General features: G+C 36.4%; 1 protein-coding gene across 1 annotated transcript in view; it reads left to right on the forward strand.

Annotated features, from left to right (window-relative positions):
* The window catches only part of WDR27 (WD repeat domain 27), a 68,473-nt gene that overhangs the window by 33,311 nt on the left and 14,200 nt on the right, over window positions 1-20,962 (forward strand). Inside the window, exons 21-23 of the mRNA XM_063290451.1 lie at window positions 2,463-2,560; window positions 9,001-9,103; window positions 12,832-12,930. Coding sequence (XP_063146521.1) covers window positions 2,463-2,560; window positions 9,001-9,103; window positions 12,832-12,930 — 300 coding nt within the window. The remainder of the gene's footprint in view (window positions 1-2,462; window positions 2,561-9,000; window positions 9,104-12,831; window positions 12,931-20,962) is intronic.

Below are 20,962 nucleotides of genomic sequence, written 5' to 3' on the forward strand. Positions count from 1 at the left end.
ATGTTATTAATAAGGAAATAAAAACTGTTTACCTCAAAATTATAAGTATTTAAAATAAATATTAAATCTTGTTTTAGATTTCAAAATGCCAAGTGCTGATGAAAATATAAGTATATTCTGTGTTGTCCATGTTGTCCATGTTTTGTAGCTTCAAAAGCTTGTCTTCTCTTTACTTGGCTTTCTGAAAACAAATTCCAAGCTGCTTAATTGTGTGGTACTAATTTTTTCTGCTGCTGGATTTTTATACACCTCTCTGGTCATTTTAACTGAATTTCCTTATAGAACAGATTTAACATTTAGGTGTGAGGTAAATTTGTTTATTGTGATTTACATTGTTTTATGTCAAATGTCCCTGGTTAGTTACATACATTTGAAAATGAATGTATTTCAAATATTTATTCTATTGTCAATCTATGAGATTATTATAATCCCTTCTGCAGTCAATTTAATGCTCTGTTGAATATCCACTGACTTAAAATTGGGACATTTCCTAATTACGTGCCAGCATTTCTGAAAAATGGATACATATTGACAGTTCAGTGTCTAGCTAGAAGTAACCCCAGGCACTGAACATTTAGCAAAACTGATATGAATTATTCAACGTCCCCCCCAGAAAAAAAAATACAAAACATATTTTAGTGAAATTGACGTTACTTGATATTATGTATTTATGTATTTATTTTGATGATTTAAATCCATATTCAGGTTTAGTAAATATGAATAAATGTCATTCAGCTCATTAAAAGAGTCCATATGTATTAGAGTACTTACAGGACTTTTCAATCAGCTGTCTAATATTGAATTCTTTTCTGTTATTGCTTGGCTGCTGAAATAGTGCTTAATTTTTATTGATTAATTGATTGATTGATTACATGCCATCAAGTTGGTGTCAACTCTTAACAACCACATAGACAGAATTTTTCCATGACAATCTGCCCCTAACCCGGACTTTCGGGTCTTCCAGTGGTTGCTTAATTTTACCTACTTCAAATATTTATATGCTGCTTTTTAATCAAAAAAAGATAAGAAAACAGTTAATACCTAATAAAAGTTTATCTTAAATAGATAAGACTTTAAAACAGTTTGAAACTTACTTAGAAAAAGTTTATTTCAATTTATCTGCAAAGCATTGTTGTCTCCAAACAAGAGACCAAAGCTTCCTCTAAATGAACTTTTCATAATTCCAGAATCATAGTTAACTCATCTTGCTGATGAAAACCAGTCTCAGTTCTCAAAAGAATGGTTTCTGGAAGACAAACTCAACTGATCTTAAAGTCTTAAGACAGTGGTTGATCTGGGAAAAGAACCTGTTTTAAAAAGTTACTTTCTTTGGCTCAAAAACAGTTTTTTAAAAAAAAATATAATTATTTCTTCATTGAACTTCATGCTGTGATTACTACTGATTTCTCAGGTTGCTCTCCTGTAGAAGCAGGCCCCACTGAATATCATAGTATTCTGCATCCTAGAATTGCACTTCGAATAAAATCAATAGGAATTCATTGTGCTACTATGATTTATAAAATGTATTCTAAACCACAGTAATAATACAAGCCATCATTGAGCAGAAACAGAGTAGTACAGAGGCTAGATTTAACAGTTCTCCAAATGGCTGTGTGACATTTAGATTGAAGAAAAATCTGATCCCTTGCGAATTTTGGAGAAAGCACCCCAGTTGTCACTGACAGTTGTTGCTGTACTGGACTTATGGGGAAAAAGAGAACCTTATTTTATATAGGTTTTCTCTTGTTACATGTTTCTTTCATAGTGTCTGTTTTAATCTGCTAAGTATTATTCCTACTACAGGTAGCTCACAACTGGTGTGAGTTTAAATAGTGCGAAATTTGATTCAGTGCAATTTATAAATTGATACAGGTTGTGTTTAATGCAAGCCAAAATTCAGTTAGTGAGAGGCTAGTGCATGTGCAGTTGCCGTTGGGGTTTTAGACACTAATCATTGTGTAAAATGGAGGCAAGGAAGGTTCCGTTCGAGGAAAGCTCAAAAAAGAAGAGACTCGTTTTGAAGAACTACAGCAGAATACAGGAGACAGCAGGCATACCTGGGATATGGGGTTATCCTCTTTTACTGTTACATAGTATTTCATTAATAAACGTATAAAAAAATTACATTTAAAAAATTTAATTGCCTAGTTCCATCAAGCTGGAACCAATTACAATAACCTATTTTTCCATAGAAATATCACTTTGAATAGTGAGAATTTAAATAATGCAACCATTTTGTGGGATTCATGAACTGCACTAATCGAGACCTACCTGAAAGGTAATGGGTATATACTTGCTCTTAGTACATATTTACATAATGTGGTATGTTTCACAAGAAGCAAATATAGACAAGTTGACATGCCAGTGAACACTCTGGGCATTGTTACATGTTCTTCTGTGCAGTGGAATTTTCTAAACCATATAGATCACTGTAATTTTAAAAGTTTGTTTTTTTCTTGCAGGGATCATCATTTAGTTGCCAGCAACATGAAGCTTACAATCTTTTTTTAACAACTGCCATTGGTGATGGCATCAAACTTTGGGATTTGAGAACACTGAGGTAACAGCAGTCATTTTGCTGCTTGTCATGTTTCTTTTGGTAATTCTTGATTATGTTTCACAAGTGCTTTTTAATTTTTTTTCTGACAAGAGTTCACAATGACTTCTCTGAAATACCTGATATCTGCAAAGTTATGAAACTTCTGCATGATCTCTCTTAAAGGATGAAGGATGAATCTTGGTTAGTCCAGCTTTGAAACAGCTGCTTAGAATTCCTTAGAGATAAGGCAACTTGTAAATATTTCTGAATAAATAAGTGTTTGTTTGTTTAATTTATCCCCAGACATAAATCCCCTGATTGTTTCTGTTAGATATCATATAATTTAAGCAGTACAGAATTGCAAAATGATTGTGGGATCAAATAAAGGTCAAAATCTATATTCTGTGGCATTTTGTCTTCCTCAAATGCAGTTGCTGCTTTGGAGACACAGCTTGTTGAATACAGCACACAATCAAAGATTGTGGGATTATTTAGGCACATGATGAAAAATAGCCAGTCTGCATTTGTTGTTGCCTGAGACTAAGCTGGGAAAAACCCATGGAGAATATTGTATAAGTTCTGTAGCTTTAAACACATTCCCATGAATAAAATATAAACATTGCTGTATTAAAACATAACTTAGTCATGTAATGAAATGCCAGTGACTGAAAACAAAACTATCATAAAAGCTTAGGAAAAGACAAATATAAAAAGAAGAAATAGCATCAGGAGGAAAGGCTGGGGAGCATGGGTATGTGCCACATAAGTCAGACAAGTATAAGTAGAAGGGAAAACTAATGTCTCCTAATTGGCAGAATTCCATGACCGCTTTTGCTTAAGGATTAGCAATTTGTTGCATACATTTTTGCTTTGTATCTGATGAAGAATTGTAATCTACAAAAACACATGTTTGATACATTTGTTCTTCTTTAAGACACCATAAGACTTTTGTTGATTATACCTGAATATGCAAGTTTGTGTTATTTATGATATAACATAAGGAACTATAAATTGACTCAAGTCTTTGTTGTAATGAATGAAATGGCCTTATATCACCCCCCCCCCAAATTTAAGTGACATATTTTTAAAAAATTACAATGAACTTAACAAATTGGAATGCACCTTTTTATCCTTAAAAAGTGTTTAATTGTCTGAACTAAAAAACATTTCATATATAGGGTTACAAACTACAGAAGCAGTACAGAAAAGCACACATGGGAGATCTCTGTAAATCATTAAAATACAGAGAATGTCCAAGTCAAATGTTTTGGAAAAAAATTGGAAGAAGTTGGTGGCAACTTCATTTAAAAAAAACAAACACAGAATCTTACCTTTTAAATAGGAATCAGCACATTTTTTTTTCAAACCGTAATGGCTTATTATGCCTAGCAAATGTCTAAATATAGTAAAATGAGATATTTTGGATAAAAGGTTAACTGTATTATATCCTTATGTTTTTCCTATCAATTGGTTTAACTACTATTCACGAATAGTAAAAAGTTAAATTTTTTTAACAGGTTACTTATTTGCTGTCTCCTTTTAAAACATTAATTTAAGAATGGAGGGGGAATGGTAAAATAGTTAAAAATAAAATCTGGATATGTAGTTTATCTATTTTGTAACCCTGAATTATGCAGTAAGGTATCTACACTGTCAGTTACTCCTGGAGTCCTTGATTTTTCTTTCCTCTTTTCCCCCCACTTCCTATCTATCTATCTATCTATCTATCTATCTATCTATCTATCTATCTATCGTACTTCTTTTCTCAGTGCTGTTGACTGGTATGATTTAAGATCATGGTAGGGTGTTATGATCTCAGCTGCAGTTGACTTTGTGGGGCTGATGCCATAGATGGTCTTGTCCATTTTGGCTCCTAATGCTAAGGCTATTATGAGAAGTTAGTGGAAACTTTAAAATCTGAATTCCAAATTATGTAGGCATTCTTTGTTAAAAAAAAATAGTATTCACCAGCAACTACTCCATTTATTATAGTATACCATAGTTCTCTGGATTCGAAGTTCTAGTAGTGAAGCTGTAGAACTGTTTCAGAATATTTTACCAGAGGCAATAGCAGTTGCTTGTGTGTATAAGTTAGGAAGCCTTTATGTAAAAAGAGAAATAAGAGTGTAAAAACCATTGGATCACACCAAAACTCCAACTACACATTTGTTTGGCTGACCAGATCCTCTCAAAAATGAGAAGCCCACAAGCTAGAGTAGCTCTCTCCTCTTTTTCTGATCCATGGGTATTCAAATATATGCTTCCTTGGATCTTCATGCCTAGTTTCATATCTGCACTAAAAGCACAATTTCTCACAAATTACCAGAATTATATGAAGAGGATAACAGTCTACAGTGTCAATAATAATTTTTGATATGCCAGTGTCAATTACAGGTAGTCCTTGTTTAGCAACTGTTCATAGTTATGACAGTGATGAAAAAGTAACTTTAAGACCAATCCTCCCATTTACAACCTTTGCGGGTCTGTAAAGAAAAGGAAAGCTGAAGTAAGAACATAAGCACAGTTGCAGTTTCACTTAGTGATGCTTCGCTTAACGACCAAGTTGCCAGTCCCTAAATTGTGCTTGTACAGTAGAATCAAGCTTGTGGACTGAGCAGAACAATGAGACACGAGTCCTTGGAGTGAGGATTCAGAAGGTTGTGCTGGGAGAAACATAATCAGGAGAAGACAGAGGTGCTTCAAGTTGTGCTGAATGGGGTAATTTTTTCTGTGAACACTCAGAGCCCGGGGGTTCTCACGGATTCACTGATGAACCTGGCTACCTAGGCTTTTGTGATGTCCAGAAATGTGTTGGCACAGTTAAGGGTGGTGAGCAATTCTATGCATTCCTGGAGATGTCAGATTTGGCCATGATGACACAAGCCTTGGTACAGGGCCTTTTGGACTACCGTAACACATTCTGAGAAAAGGGCTCAGAAACAGGAAAGAGCTAGTCCAAAATGCTTCATCTAGACTGATGTCTAGAACTGGTTAAAAGGAATATGCAGCTCCCTTCTTAAAACCCTTCCACTGCTGGCAGTCTATTCCTGGACCCATGTCAAAGTGCTGGTTATGATCTATGAAGTTATGTATGACTTGGACCCAGGTTATTTGAAATATCTTATTCTCCCTTATGAGCCAATTCAGACTTTTAAAATTGCAAAAGAAGTCATTCTCTCTGTGTTGCCACAGTTGGGGGTACCTTCTGCTGCTGCTGGAGTTACTTCTATGTACATATATTACAAATGTAATCTTTCTGTAATGAGTCATGGTGAGTGCTATTCTTTGATGGAATGATGGATTACAAATGCAATAAACAAATGGTAATCATTTTTTTTCAGAAGCATAACTTTAGTAGAGAAAAATCAGGTGGGTCATTAAAAAGCTTAAACAAATTATTAACGAAATAGCGTTTGTCATGTATTTGCACACTTTTATTTGTGTGATTTGTAAATGTGAAGTAATTGGCAAGCTGGTTTGCTTTAGACTTTCTAGATATTAGCTGTGGCATTTCCTGCCTATTTTCTGCTAATAGACTGCATGTGAGGAATATTACTCTACATGCCAGTTGCCCCAGCCTTTCTTGTAGCATCTAAAAGTTATGTGATAAGGATTTAATTACATAGAATACCAGCAGTTAGCTGATTTCTTTGAAACATTTAAAAGTATTTTTGGTTTTAGCAGTATGTGGCATTTGAATTATTGATTGCTCCTATGACCATATGTTGAGTCAGAGGGGGGAAAAAGATACATATCCTTCATGATCTATGAACATCTTGATCCATGAATGTTTATCCTTAGAGATATATGAGTCTGAATTTCATAATTGCATATTATGAGAATTATTAGCCTGGATTTCATAATTGTACATTATTTTATTATGCTTCCACTGTAAAAAAGTTGATTGTTGTATAAGCCTATTTATTTGTTTTCCAGCCAAATTTTAAAAGCAGCTTAGATTGTCAATATTTAAACAATTTCTTCACAAATACGATCTATAAGCTTTGGGATTTATTTTATGCCTTTAGAACAGACTAAATGAGATTGTATTTCCATAAACCAGGGGCCACCATCCTCCAACATAAACCTGAGAACTCCAAGAGTTAACTAGTTAGCTGTTACTACAGTGTAACAACTTCTCATCAATTAATCAAAGAGGCAAAAGTTAAATCTATGTAAGTGTGTGTGTCTTTAAAAGCAGTGTAAAGTTCCAGCTCTCCAAAATGCAATAGTCCAAAAAATGACTGGTGCTAGATATTAGGCAAAAGTTACCCTGACATTCAAAGCACCGGCTTTCCATTTAGTTTCTAGGTACAATTTAAATTGCAAAGTTTTCTTTTAAAAAAATGTTTAAAGAACGGTGTATGTAACAAACACCTCTATATTTCCCCTGCTGGAGTATGGGAGTGAAGTTTTGCTTAGAGTTCCATCTCTTCAGGCACAAAATAAAGAGGATGTAGGATTCAGTTATGGAATGCTCTATCTGTTTAGTAGTAGGAATATTTATTATTCATATTTTTTTATTTTATCCAGATGATTTGTTGGATATGTTCTGCAGCACTGAACCCTGAATAAGGCCCAGTGGAAAGCCACTTACAGTTTCTTTTGAGATAAATATTATCTAGTAATTGCTTGCTGAAACAGATGGTGGCATGTCACCAAACTTGGCTAATGTCAAAAAAGCTGATTAGTATTTGGGTGGGCAACCACTAGAAAATCCCAGCCCTAAAGGGTAGACTGGAAGGTCTTAGAAAAAGGCAGTGGCAAATGGCTTCCATATTATTGCCAAGAAAATTGAAGTCAAGCTGCACTCAAGGATGTTTTTAAGTTATTAGTGTCTGCTATTAAAGACAGTTTTCTAAGTAACTATTTAGCCATATTATGCCTTTGCCTGTTAATTAATATTTTAAAATTTATCTGATGAGAGCATCATGTAAAACTTTGTTGAAAAATTACTGAACCTGGATAGGAAAGTAAAAGCGACATTGTAAAATGAACTGAGGAGTATTCAATGAAAGATATCAAATCCTTACAACTCATTCATCAGGTTTGAGGAAGTAAAATCATAGACCTTCGTATCAATTATCCATTTGCAGCTAAAATAGGAACATGTCCCTTATTCTAATTTTCTTTTATTGACTGCTTGCTCATGTATGTATATGAATAAGAATACACATATTCTCTCATGCATCACTATGGTGTCATAGTGTAAGACCCTTCTTACATTTATGTAGTAAAAAATTAAATATAAAAAACTTTTATGAGGACTAAGTAAAATACAGTTTTTAAAAAAATGAATACTACAAAATATATAGGAAACATAAGCCGATCTAAGTGGATTGGACTTCTCCTCTTCCTAGTCACAGCAGGTGTCATGCCCAGAGTGTAACGGTTGCCTACTCTAAAACACCATCAGACTCATGAGCAGGAATGCAAAGATATCTGATTTATTAAAGAATAGTATGCAGGATCACAGAGAAAGCTGAGAATGATGAAAGCGCGCCAAATTCAAACTAAAAACCCTCGGTGCAAATGAAATACCTCCCCCCATAGAATCTTCCCAAGCTCACAATCCCAGGTGCTCCCAACGGCCTCTGATGGTCCACGGGAAAAGTCCTTGAACAGAGCACATAACCCAAACACATTCCATTGAAATGAACACAGATACAGAGTTTCACAGCAGCTCCCTCCAAACAGAAACGCGCGTCAGCACCATGGCACGTGAAACGTTACGATGTACAGTGCACATTGAAACAGTGAACATGACACAGAGAACAGCAAGTTGAACATGCAGAAATAACGGAATAGTAAAATAAGAGTTCAAAATTATCGGGAGTTACATTAGGGGGTTTAATACATCTCTTTAGCTAGTTTAGTCGGAAACCTCTTATTTATATGATTTGTATATGTTGACACACCTATTTTTCTTAGGAAAAAGAAAAGTTAAAATCATAAGACATTATAGTAAGATGTGTAGAAATGTATGTTGTTTTTTTGTTAATTTGTTTTGTTGGAAAATCTTTTTGTGTATATGTCTCGTAGAATTTTTTTTTTTGTAGAAATGTTTAATGAATAAAATCTTGCAATAATTTTTTTTTATTGAGGCAGAACTCTCTCTCAAAAAAGAAAGAAATAGTGGAATAGTCCTCCTACTGTAGAAAGTCAGTTACCATTCTGTGTCTGGCTAACAGTGCAAGAGTCATAACTAAATCTGAGCCAGGTACTATTACACTGAGATACTTAACGTAACCTGAATGCAACTTACTGACTTCATTGTAATGCACAAAATACTTCAATGCTCTTTTTTCTGCAGCTGGAACATGTTACGGTGCATCATTTTCTCTTGGATGTTCATTGTATGGTAGAGATAAATAGAACATGTACCTTGCTGAAAAAAATGAGTAAACTTAGAAGCAGTCATTTACAAATTTGTAGTACTTAGATGTGTTTAACTTCTGCAGGTGTGAGCGCCGTTTTGAAGGTCATAATTGCCGCTGTCATCCATGTGGAATCAGTGTTTCTCCTTGTGGCCAGTTCATTGCTTGTGGATCTGAAGATAAATGTGTATGTATAGTCACTTAATTCTAATAATATATGGTATTCCAATTGCCAAAGATGCTGTATTGTGCACCTTCCTGGCAATAACCTGCAGGAAAAAGTGAGGTCCAACTTGTAGGTTCTTGCAGTGGTGAGGGAGATGCATGTTCTCCAGCTGCATCCTGCCTTGACAGTCTAAGAGATTGCCTTGATCAGATTATTTTCATACCAGCACCCCTTCTCACCTAGTTAGATATTAGCATGGGAAGTGACAAAGAGCCAGTCCCCCCCCCACCCCATCTTTGGAGGTAATCATGTTTTTCACCCAGCCTAACCCTAACTCTAAGATGTTTCTAAGAACTATATTTTGTATTTTGTGGAAAAAAACCCAGTAATATCAGGACTGAGAGGGGAACAGCTGTAATGTGCATGAGGCGTCTCAGTGTAATGCGGCTGAAAGGAAATTAAGTGGCTCATATTGCCAGACTGAAAAGGTACATTAGCAGTTTAAGAAATATACAGAAAGTCATAGAACTGAAGGTACTTGGAATATACCCACTAAACCATCTGACAGGAGCAGGATCTATCTATATCTACAGATGAAGTAATTTTAAACAGATTTTTTTCAATTAAAATGTTACAAAGGCATTATATAAACACATACTGTAATAACAAATATATAAACTATAACACTATTAGAGGAAATACTGTAGACAGAAAAGGAAAAACCTAAGCAAAACTAACTGAAGAAAAGAAAGAACAAAAAAGAACAATAAAGATAGAAAAGGAAAGAAATAAAAAAACTAGATACAAAAGAAAAACAAAAAACAACTAAAATTAATCCAAGATTTTGAGATGTCACTACTTTCTTGAATATAAAAATCTTAATTATATATTTGTACAAATCATTGCAATTCAGATTTTAAATACTGAGTTAAATCTAGACTGCATGGATTATCCAGTCTTGTCTTTTTGCTGAAACAAAGCTAATTCAAAGGCTAAGAGTTGACATTTCCTATAACCACCATTTACAATCTGGTGTACAAAATCTTTCCAGGAGAATATAATCATCTTATTTGCAAAAGTTTGGGCATGGCTTATTCAAACTTCTTCATAAATCGAAATCACAAAAGTTTGAGAGCACTTAAGAACTAACAAGGTGATTACTAGAAGTCAGCATGGATTTGTTAAAAACAGAAAATGCCAGGTAAATCTTACTGCTTTCTTTGACAATGTGACTAAATTGGTGGACCAAGGCATGCTGTAGATGTAGCGCACATAGGCTTTGGCAAAGCATTTGATAAAGTAGACCGTAGCCTTCTTGATATACTGGACCAATGTGGGATGTAGAGAAAGTGTATTTGATGCAGTGCAGAGTAGCTCTTCTTTTAATCTCCCCACAGGGTTTGCTGGCAATCAGTAATGCTAGCCTTCAGACCTGGAAAGCTAGAAATAGCTCTGTTACATAAGCTTCCTCTTCCCAATAACTGTGTAACAGTGGTTTGTAATTTATTTGCATTTATAAAACATAGTGCTTTCACCTCTTGTAAAATACATGCCCTGAACAAGATGCCAAAATAGACAATACAGCTAAAAATATTAATCGCAAACTGCCTTCCATAATTCTCCAGCATTTGACAAGGAAGAATATGTGTTGGCAAGATGGCTTAAACCAAAATTAAAACCATATTTCCTTTTGGCATAAAAATCCATCACCATGCAAAGTTATTGTAAACAAAACTTACAGGTGGTTATCCTGCTGTTTCTTACTTGTAAAAATAGGGTAGAGACCTCATGCTCTCTAAAAATAGGTTGGCATGGTTCTTCATGGGCTGAAGCTCATGATTGTTAAACTGCAGTGAATTCCAATTAATTAGGATAGTGCTTTCTTATACTGTTTTTATTTAGTTTGCTGTGAATGATTTAGAGAACCTGTAAGTTTACAGTAAGATGAGCAAAGACAACATAAATAGGAGTTACTGATGAGTTACAAGTTTGTCTCTTGGTTCCGTACTCCTTACTATTGAACCTAATATCATGCTCAGTGAAGCCGTATGAGATGGTTCCAAATTCTCTGCTCAACTTTTGGGAAAGAAATCAGTCTGGATTTAGGGGCTTCATATATCCCAGTACGTTCATTTTCAGGCCAAAGAGTATGGGGCTATGCTAGTACTTTATGTCATTTTCTACATGAGCTCCCCTCATGTGGAATGCTCTACCAGCAGATGTAACACCTGAGCTCACATTTCTGATATTGAGAAAAACTCTGAAAATGTGTTTCCCAAAGTTTTTAGGGACTGAGGCATGAGTAGTCAGAATTATTTTGCCATGTAATTGGATTATGCCAATGTATGATACTAGATTTTATGATGGTAATACTGTAATTGTTAAGATTAATACGGTTATGATGTCTTTGGACAATTTATTTTATGATTACGTATTGTATTACTATCATATTATTTGAACTTTGCTGCTTTTGAGTCACACAGAATCAAAATAAAAAAGCCGTATGCTTTTTAAACTTTTTAATAATGATTGTTTTTTGACATGTTTTATTGTTTTATATCTTAGTTGTATGCCACCCAGAATCACTTCTTGTGAGATGGGCAGCTATATAAATTTGATGATAGATAGATAGATAGATAGATAGATAGATAGAGAGTGAGAGAGAGAGAGAGAGAGAGAGAGGAGGGAAGGGTATAAAGGCATTAATAATAAATAAATATTTTTTTAATACAATGATTATGGCAACATAGTCTCTGGATATTACAGGGAGGAAGGGGGATGGATGGATGGATGGATGGATGGGAGGACCAGCAAGGTTATCTAGATTGCCTGTCCTTTCCTTACGGTCATACAGGCAAAACTAGTGTTTTGTGCAGACAGTTTTAAATGAATACACCGACCTTTTCATCAACTTAGTGACCAGACCCAGACTTGCTCAGGTCTGTTAAGGTGTTGGATCAAGATTTGAGCTGATCATGTGGTGCCTTCCTCATTTATTTGTTGCATGCATATTCACCTTTTCTTAAGAGCTCACCTCAGCTCTGAGAGGTAGGCTGGGTAGAGAGAGACTGACTGGCCTAAAGTCACCCAGTGAACAGTGGTCAAGTGGGAACTTGCACTGTAGGTTACCCAAGTCCAAATCCAGCAGCTTAACTGCTACTGTACTGTTGTTGAATGTCATCCAAGTAGTATGGAGAGGAGATGGAATTATACTGTATTTATTGGTTAGAGAAAGGAGAATCATAAATATCATAGAGAAAACAATTAGTTTAGAAGACAAAAAGAAGAGCCAAGTCACAGTAACTATTCAGTGGGATATTTAACATGATCTGTGAGACTTCTTTTTAGGTGTGCGTGAACACATGTAAAAAATAGGCAGGGCTTAACTTTTTTACCTCTCTCTCCCTCCAAACGTCCCTGAGTAATAGCTGCACTGTAGATCTTCCCCTTCATCTGCCATTGGATTATTGTTCACTTTTATATAATGAAGGGCTGGAACTGCGGAGTCCTTGGTGCTCTCTGAGCCTTGTTGTTTTCTTGCAGACATTTCACTGCCAGACCAGGCAACATCTTCAGTGCGAGATGGGAGTGGGGTTTGCTCTCTGTTTATATACCGTGGCTTTCCCTGCTGGAATTTTGGAAGGGCTGGAATTTTGACAAGTACACATTTTGCCAAGAGGGTTATTTAAAACAAAAACTCTAGTTCCTTGATGTGCTATTGGCAACTTTAAATATGTGTTCTTTTTCAGGCTTACATATATGAGAAGCATTCCAGCACCTATTCTTACAAATTGACAGGACACACTGAATCTGTAATCAATGTGGCCTTTAGTCCATCATCTCCCCAGGTATTTTAACATTTTGCTTTTTTTAAAAAATAAGCTCTAATTTCTAAATGCTTGCAGGGTTAATCAAATATTGTATTGCTTTTCTTTCTCAGTGCTTTTTCATTTTCCATTATAATTCCATTCAGAATCAATTATTCTTGCCATTAAGGCTAGGTCAGGTTGGCCTTCTCCAAATTTTCACTAAAAGGGGTATGTATCTTCCACTTAATATTAAGAAATATTCAACAGGAAGATTTAAAAATAAAATAAAATAAAGCCTTCAAAAATTCCAATAGTAAGTAATGGAATAAATTATTAACAGTCCCTTTTCCAAGTTCTGTTTATAAAACACAAAAAGCCAACCAAGTCCAGCACAGAAAAAAAACAGCTATCACTTTACTTCAACAGTATAGTCCATGAATAAAACAATAAGAATTACATTTCTCTGCTATTTGCTTTAGGTTTTTCCTAGTTAAGATACCCAGTATGCAGATATTAAGCTGCTTATAGCAAATAAAATGCATATAAGTAATTCCTATGTGCGGTTTTTGCTTTTGTCAACTTGTCTGCAAAACAGCTTTCAGCAAACTAGTACAGTTGTTCATTTGACAACTTGCATGAAAAAGGAAGCATGGCACCCACAGAACTTACAGAGATAACTGTATTACATTACAGCTCATGAATCTTAGTTCCACACACCAGGCAGGAAGTAGCTTAGTTTTCTTGCGTCCAAAATGATTCTCAAGGGCATGTGTGTCACCCATCTCTTCCTCCCCTCTATGGACTCCAGCCAATAAATCCTTTAGTTAGCTAACTACTTAGATGCCATCAAGTTAGTTTGACTCCTGGTGGCTATTGCTATTTTATTGGCTAATGAAGTTTCCAAATCCATGACTGGAAGAATTTTTAAAAAACCAATAGTGGGTTATCAGAACAGTCCATTATCGTGAACAAAACACTTCTTTAAGTACTGAGTTTGGGACAAAATGCTGGAATATGAGCGCTTTGAGCTTTGAACACTCAAAAGGGCCACTTTGAGTTCAAAACATTTTAAGCTTGGAATAATTTGCATATCCCTCTGAAGATGAGAAGATGAAAGTGATTTAAAAAAATCCTTCCTTTTTGGAGGGGAAGAACAAAAATCACACAGGAATATATTTTGGGATATACAGATTAATTTAAATTGTCAGTCTGTGTGTCTATCTGTCTAAGCATCTGTCTGTATATAAATATAAATATACCACAGAGTTTCCATTCATTGTGGTGTTTGTGCTATCCTGTTGTTTTATTTGGGTGCAGCTGACATTGAATGATGTTTGATGTTTAGTTTTATACACTTAGCATTTTGCCTCAGTAGTTTTCAGTGTGCCAAGATGTCAGAAGCAATAACCAAGGTATAATAAACATTTATATTTTCTCTAGGCAGCATCTGCCATGGAATAATTTAAAGCATTGTATTCACTGAAGGATATATGATCTATTGAACAAATTTTGCAGGAGCTGGGATAGCTTCATTCAGGAATAACAGCTTATGAATAAAGACATCATCAGGGATATTTGACAGTGCAGCATTTCTTGAGCATATTTTAATTCAGACAAAATTTATTTGTTTATTTTATTAAGTAAATTTATATGCTGCCTGACCCCCAGTGACTCTGGGTAATAATGAAGGGTAATAGGACATTAATGAAATGAAATGAATTAATTAAATCAAGGGTAATAGGACATTAGCAATCAGTATCAATTGTTATCTTCCAATCATATTCATATTGTGAACATATAGTAGTTATCAGTGTAGGATATTTTGTTTGTTCCTTCTTATTATTATTAGCAAAAAAATTGAATACTCTTTAAAGCTAGTGCTTTGTCTGTGTGAAGTTGCATTTGAATTTATTATTCCCAATACTACGTTTCCTGTTTTAGGAACAGTGAAATTCTACCAGCACCACTTTTGGATCCTAAACAGTTGAGGTCAATTGCACTGTACATAGTCAGTTCTATGGCTCAGTAATTTGGGAAGTCTGAAAGCCTTGCCTCAACCACACATTGACCCAGTCTACATAGGTTAATTTAAATCATCTTTTTCGTAAGATGGTTTCCTTGATATGCTTTCTCATTTGTTCCCTATTTTAGATAGAGGGCTGGGTATCCCACTGCCAAAGGAAAGTCTAGTAACAGAAGATTATTTATTTATTTGTACATGAATAAAACAATTCATATACTGGCTACTTCAGAGACTCTAGGTAGGGATTAACTCCCATTTTGAGGGCTTGTTTGCTCCCCTACACCTGCTTTTAGATTATTATAGACTTCTATATATACTTTCTATTTTAATATCTTCTAGCTGTTCATAATTTTTTTTAGACACTGATGTATCTTCTGTGCTTTTTAATTGATTGTACCCCATTGTCCTTATGCTGGTCTATGACCGTAACAAAGGTTTGTTTTGGTTTGATGGCTTGTTTAGTTTTGTTGCTTTTGTAGAAGCTTGTAGTATAGGACATACCCAACTAAATAGCTGATCTTGAAACCTAAGTAAGTTAGTACCAACAGGACATATCAAATATCCAGGAAGAAGGTAATTAAAAAGAATCTTTTCAAATTCTTTCCAAGAAAATTACATGGAATGTCCATGAAGTCACCAAGAGCTGAGCTTCACTTGAAGGAGGCTTTTTTAAAATGTAGGATATAATAAGAGTATCATGAAGATGGAAGCTTTTTCATATCCTGGGGCTTCTCTAGTAAATTGATTCGCAGTAGACTCAGGACATACACTAGCTGAGCAGTCTCATGCCCTCCCGATCATTTTTTTGTAGCCCACAAGGTACTTTCTAGGCTCTGAGATTACTGTCTAGCAAGCCTGGGGCACAGAGCACTATGCAGATATGCAAGCTAGACCAGGGGAAGTGTTCCAGGAAGAGAAATAGTCTGCGGGCAGTAGCATTTTGGCAGCTCCCTGTAGCTTGACCTGGTGTGTCTTTTGGCAACAGTGGATCCTGGTCAGCTCAAAGCCAGTCATGTGACTAGCACCACCCTCAAGGAACCTTTACCATCTCTCATACTCCATAGAGCATGGGGGCAGCATGTGGCTTTCTGTGCAGGGGCAACAGGTAGGCAATGCTTGGCTAGAAAAGATGGTCTGGGAGACTGGAGCTGCCCAGGAGATTAAAGGTAACAGGTGGGAAAGCAGCAAGCAAGGGAAGAGGAAGGAAGGCAGGCAGGCAGGCTGTACCAGGTAAGGAGAAAGAAGAGAAGGGCAAACAAAGAGAAAAAGACCAAAGGAAAAAAAAGAACTCCCCGCTCAGCAAGGAGAGAAGGAAAAACGAAGGAGGATTTGGGCAGCTTTATGATGGGATTCCTAGATTATATCTTGAACAAATGCTACAGAGCAACCCAGTAACGCAACCAAGTATTGGTGTTCGGAATAATAGAAAAAGGCGTCGTTAAATGGCCCATGTGAAAAAGCTGTTTCGCAGCTTTTCATTTTTGAGTTACTAGAGACTGTTGTGTTAGTGTATGAAAACTTTTAAGTGCTGTGGTCCTTGGACAATGAATGAATTAGTTCTTGTGCAGCACTTGTGACAATATGAGATTGAGACTCCTGCACTAAATAGTTCTTGGGGTAGCTAATAGATACCCTATGGAATTTGCTATGCAAAGTGTATGAAGTTTGCTTTAAACAGGGTTCAGTAGAGGATTATAGTGGTAGTTGATGCTAATTGGGGGTTGTAGGGCAGACTGGGTAATGGTAATGGGAACCCAGTGTAGGTGGGCAAAGACAAAGTTGACTGAAATTTTAAACAAAACACTAAGCACTGTGATGGCTCCGAGAACCAACGTTGCTAAACTTAACATAATCAAATAAATAAATAAGAAAATCTAATGCACAATCATGGTTGAATTAATCAGCATTTCTTGTGTTTCTGTTTTGTATTTGATGATAATGATAGCTTTGCTGTACTAGTGGAAGTCGCCTCTAATAATCAGTTGTTTTAGTCCAGTCCTATCTAGTGCACTGGCTCAGGTTCATTGCCTTTTTTATTCTCTGCTACATTGAAAAATAACGTTTTTATCCTGAGCTCCAAAGACTGACATTTTCATCTTATACCCTCAGCATATAAAGTATCTGCAGTCATCATTAGAGATGCTCCAAAATTCTTCTAGGATGCATTTGGAAATGATCTTCATTCTGAAAAAATGAAGCATGAGAACTAAAGTAATTTTTCCATATTAATTTGAATGTTTAGAAAACACTGTCCACGCTATGTCCATCCATCCCTCCTTCTAGCCTATCTCCCAAATGCGCCTTCATATTTTCTCATATTTGCCTCTCCTATTGTCCACTAGGCTTTATGGTGACAGAGAAGAATAGAAAAGAGAAAATGTTCTATCTTCTATCTATCTATCTATCTATCTATCTATCTATCTATCTATCTATCTATCTATCTATCTATTTATCTATCTATCTATCTATCTATCTATCTATCTATCTATCTATCTATCTATCTATCTAATTTGTCATCGCCCATCTCCTCCCACCAGAGGGACTTTTTGTTCCCATCACAAACACTAGCTAACTCTAATATTTATCACAACAAAGCAGATACATCAGATAATGGACCAGTAATGGACCAAGACCCAGGGTGAATTGAGATAAGCCTGTATCTGCTATTCTCTTGACCCATCACTTCCTTATGTCTAAGGTACGTTGCTCTCAGAAACAATTTGCTACCCCTCACCAGCAGCCTATATGAGGAATCCTTGAAGAGGGGCATTTTAAATTGCCTGCACAGCTGGCTGCTATGGCTTTCTTACAATGCATCACTCTGGTGGTTGGTCAGAAGGTGAGTTGCTGTTGACCCTGGGAGGGAGCAATGGATCCTTTTGCATTGGGTGGCCATTGCCTCTGGCAACCCCTGACATAACAGACAGGTGATTAAAGAAAAGGAGAGGAGATATTTGCAGTTGGAGGGTTTCTGAGAGCTAAGGATAGCGGAATGGAAAGATAATATTTAATCTCCAGCTCTGCTTAAAACCATACCTTTTGTTTGAAATGGACTAGAAGACCTCAGAATTCATGTCAGTAGCTATTGGATAGAATAAACTCACTTCAGGGTGGAGTAAGTGCTCATAATAACAAGGAAAAAAAATCAAATACGAAAATAGGGTTTTTTTTAAACGAGTTCCAACTTCTAAAATATCTAAGTGCAGATTTTTGGCAGCACAGACCAATCCTCCTAAAACCTGTAATTTTTGCATGCAATACCTTGAGAGCAAACATCAGGAAGCAGTTTTCTGTGCAAATCTTATAAAAATGAAATCATTCAACTTGAAACTCTTGATGCCAAACCTTATGGAATCTTTCCAAAGGCAGTTTGAATGGCTGTTTTTCTCTTAAGATAGATTGCATGTTGATTGGAGAGAATGGGCTAATACGCTTATTGAAATCTTCTGTTTTCCTTTCTGCCAGATGTTCTAGCTTTCCATGTCAGCTTTAACATAACAGCCAATAAGAGGGACATAGGGTTCTGTTTCTCAAAATACTCACTGAGATCTCATATGTGACAAGGGACCAAAGTCATGCATATATTAGTTATGCTGTATCCAAGAGTTGCTTATTTAAAGGTACATGAGTTCAACACCCAATCAGTAAAGGTGAACTTTCAGCAGGAATTCATCACAACCCATTCCATTTGTGCTCTTCAAACTAGCTTCAGTGACAAATCCAAAAGATGCTTTACCTGATGATTTCTCTCATACTACCTTAATGAGCTAATGGCAGATATTTGTGTCAGGGTGTGGGGAAGATTAAATCAGGGGAATAGTGGGGGAAAAATGTGTAACATCTCCAGTGAAAATAGCTATTTTGAAGTTGAGCTTATGAGAAACTTTGTTCACTGATACGTCTTTTAAAAATGTAGAAATGGAACTCAGTAACCTTGAATCCAATTGTAAGATATTGCAAAATATGCACAGATTCCATTTTGTGGTGTGAAGATGTCAGGCCTAGCCCAAGAATGACAAGGAAGCAATCCAGCCAAACTTCAGTTCTTTATTAGCTCAAATCACATATAGACAGAATCTTGCCAGACTCTATTCTAACCTAAAGGGAAATAACCTGGGAGGCTCTAGGGCATGGCTACTCTGAATCTCTTTGTCTTCCCATGGTCCAGCTCCGGGCTGTGTTGTCTCTTGTCCTGCCCCGCTCCTTGGAATGTGCTCCCTGCTTCCTGAGAACCATCTGCGTTACTGTAGTCCCTCACAGAAGTATATTATACAAATATTGGTTCTCTCATTACAACTCATTACAAATTCATGCCCTGCAGTTGAGACTGCCCCCTCATGCCCCCTCACTCCTAGACTTCCACAAAAACTTAAGAACCTGGTTTTGTTATCAGCCTGGGACAGGAAGGAGAATGGCTAGCTCCCTAGAATTGCCCTGTTTTGCTTACAGATTGAGGGAGAACTCTTCCATCTGGATTCTATTACATTTTAGTATATTTATATTTTATATTTTATTGTCCATTTATATTATATTATTGTATAGTATTCATTACCTTGTGGCTAATTGTTTTTTACTGTAAACCGCCCAGACTCCCTCCTCGAGGGGGAGATGGGCGGTGATAAATTTGATAAATAAATAAATAAACAAACCATGCTAATTAATTAATTAATTAACCACACCACTCCCCCAGTACTATTCAGGCTGATCAGCTCACCAGTTGGTCTGCAGGGGCTAGAAATAGAGACTGCCCTTCTCAACCGCAGAAAATAGCTATACTTCAAAAAGTATGAGAGTGATATGTGTATCATGAAGATGGAAACAGGTATAGGTTTGTGTGTGTGTGTGTGTGTGAGAGAGAGAGAGAGAGAGTACCTATCTAATTATATCTATCTATATCTCAAAGTTAAGTAATGTATCTGCAATGGCCTACCAGTAGACCTTTCAGGCTCTTTTCTCCCCGCTCCCATGCCATTTGAGGAGGGACAGATGAATGGAAAATCCGTCTGTCTGCCCCAATGTTCCTTCTGCCTATTCTTGAAGTGCTTGATCAGCAAAACTCAACTGAGAAGGTGGTGTTAGGAGAGGTTCCAGTGGTATCTCCTCATTCCTCAGTGTGCATACTGGATGGCCTTAGCAGCTAGTGTTGAACATGTTCATTCGAGGGCAGTGGCTGTGAGGCAATGACTTGACTCATTAGTGTTCTGGAGTACTACCAGGGAGGATGCTCTGGCTCCTTAACCTCAAGAAGACAGCAACTGCAGTGTGGTATCTCAGATGTGTTGCTGTGTCCTGCTTTGGCTAGGAAAGACTGTTGAGTGCTTTTTGGGTGGTTATGATTTTACCTTCTTTCTTTTAAGATAATTACCTCTTGATCTCTGGTTACAGGCCTGGTTGTGGCTTTCTAAAATTTCCTTTAATTAATCAAGCTTAATTCCTGATTTGTTCTTTGGATTCACATCAGTGAATTTTAATTTTATTTTTCCAAAGACAAAATCATGAGTGTAATAATTAAAAAATAGAGGGGCTTTGTACTAGCTGCAGTAACCCCCCTTTTCCTTCCCTTCCCAAGTATGCACACAGAGGAGGAGCAGGAACCTACTAATTTAAGGAGAATTCTGGCAAGTGAACAGGAACAAATTAATTAAGTAGGTTATTAGTGAGAGTCAGGATGAAAAATAATTGCAAATAGAAGTAAGAACTCAGCATCATAGATATTCAGAACATAATTGTTAATTCTCCTTCACAGTTAGGTTACAGTGGTGGGAATAGTGAAATAAATGGCTGGTTGATGTCAGTCCTCCCAGGTAAACCAGACAGGAAACACGACCAGATGAGCTACTTCTACTTTATTGTTACATTAACAGAATCTTGCAAGTCTGAAAGTACAAACCTCCTGCCATCCCTATTTACCTCTTGATCCTTAGGTCAGGTCCTTTCTAAGTTTCTTTCTCTCCCCATTGCTCAGCTGTGGGCTCTTCCCCTTTTATTGGATCATTCCCTAGGCAGCATCTCTTCCCCACCCTTCCAAGGTCATTCTTACATTCCATC

Source organism: Candoia aspera, chromosome 1, assembly GCF_035149785.1.
Source record: "Candoia aspera isolate rCanAsp1 chromosome 1, rCanAsp1.hap2, whole genome shotgun sequence".
NCBI classification, from domain to species: domain Eukaryota; kingdom Metazoa; phylum Chordata; class Lepidosauria; order Squamata; family Boidae; genus Candoia; species Candoia aspera.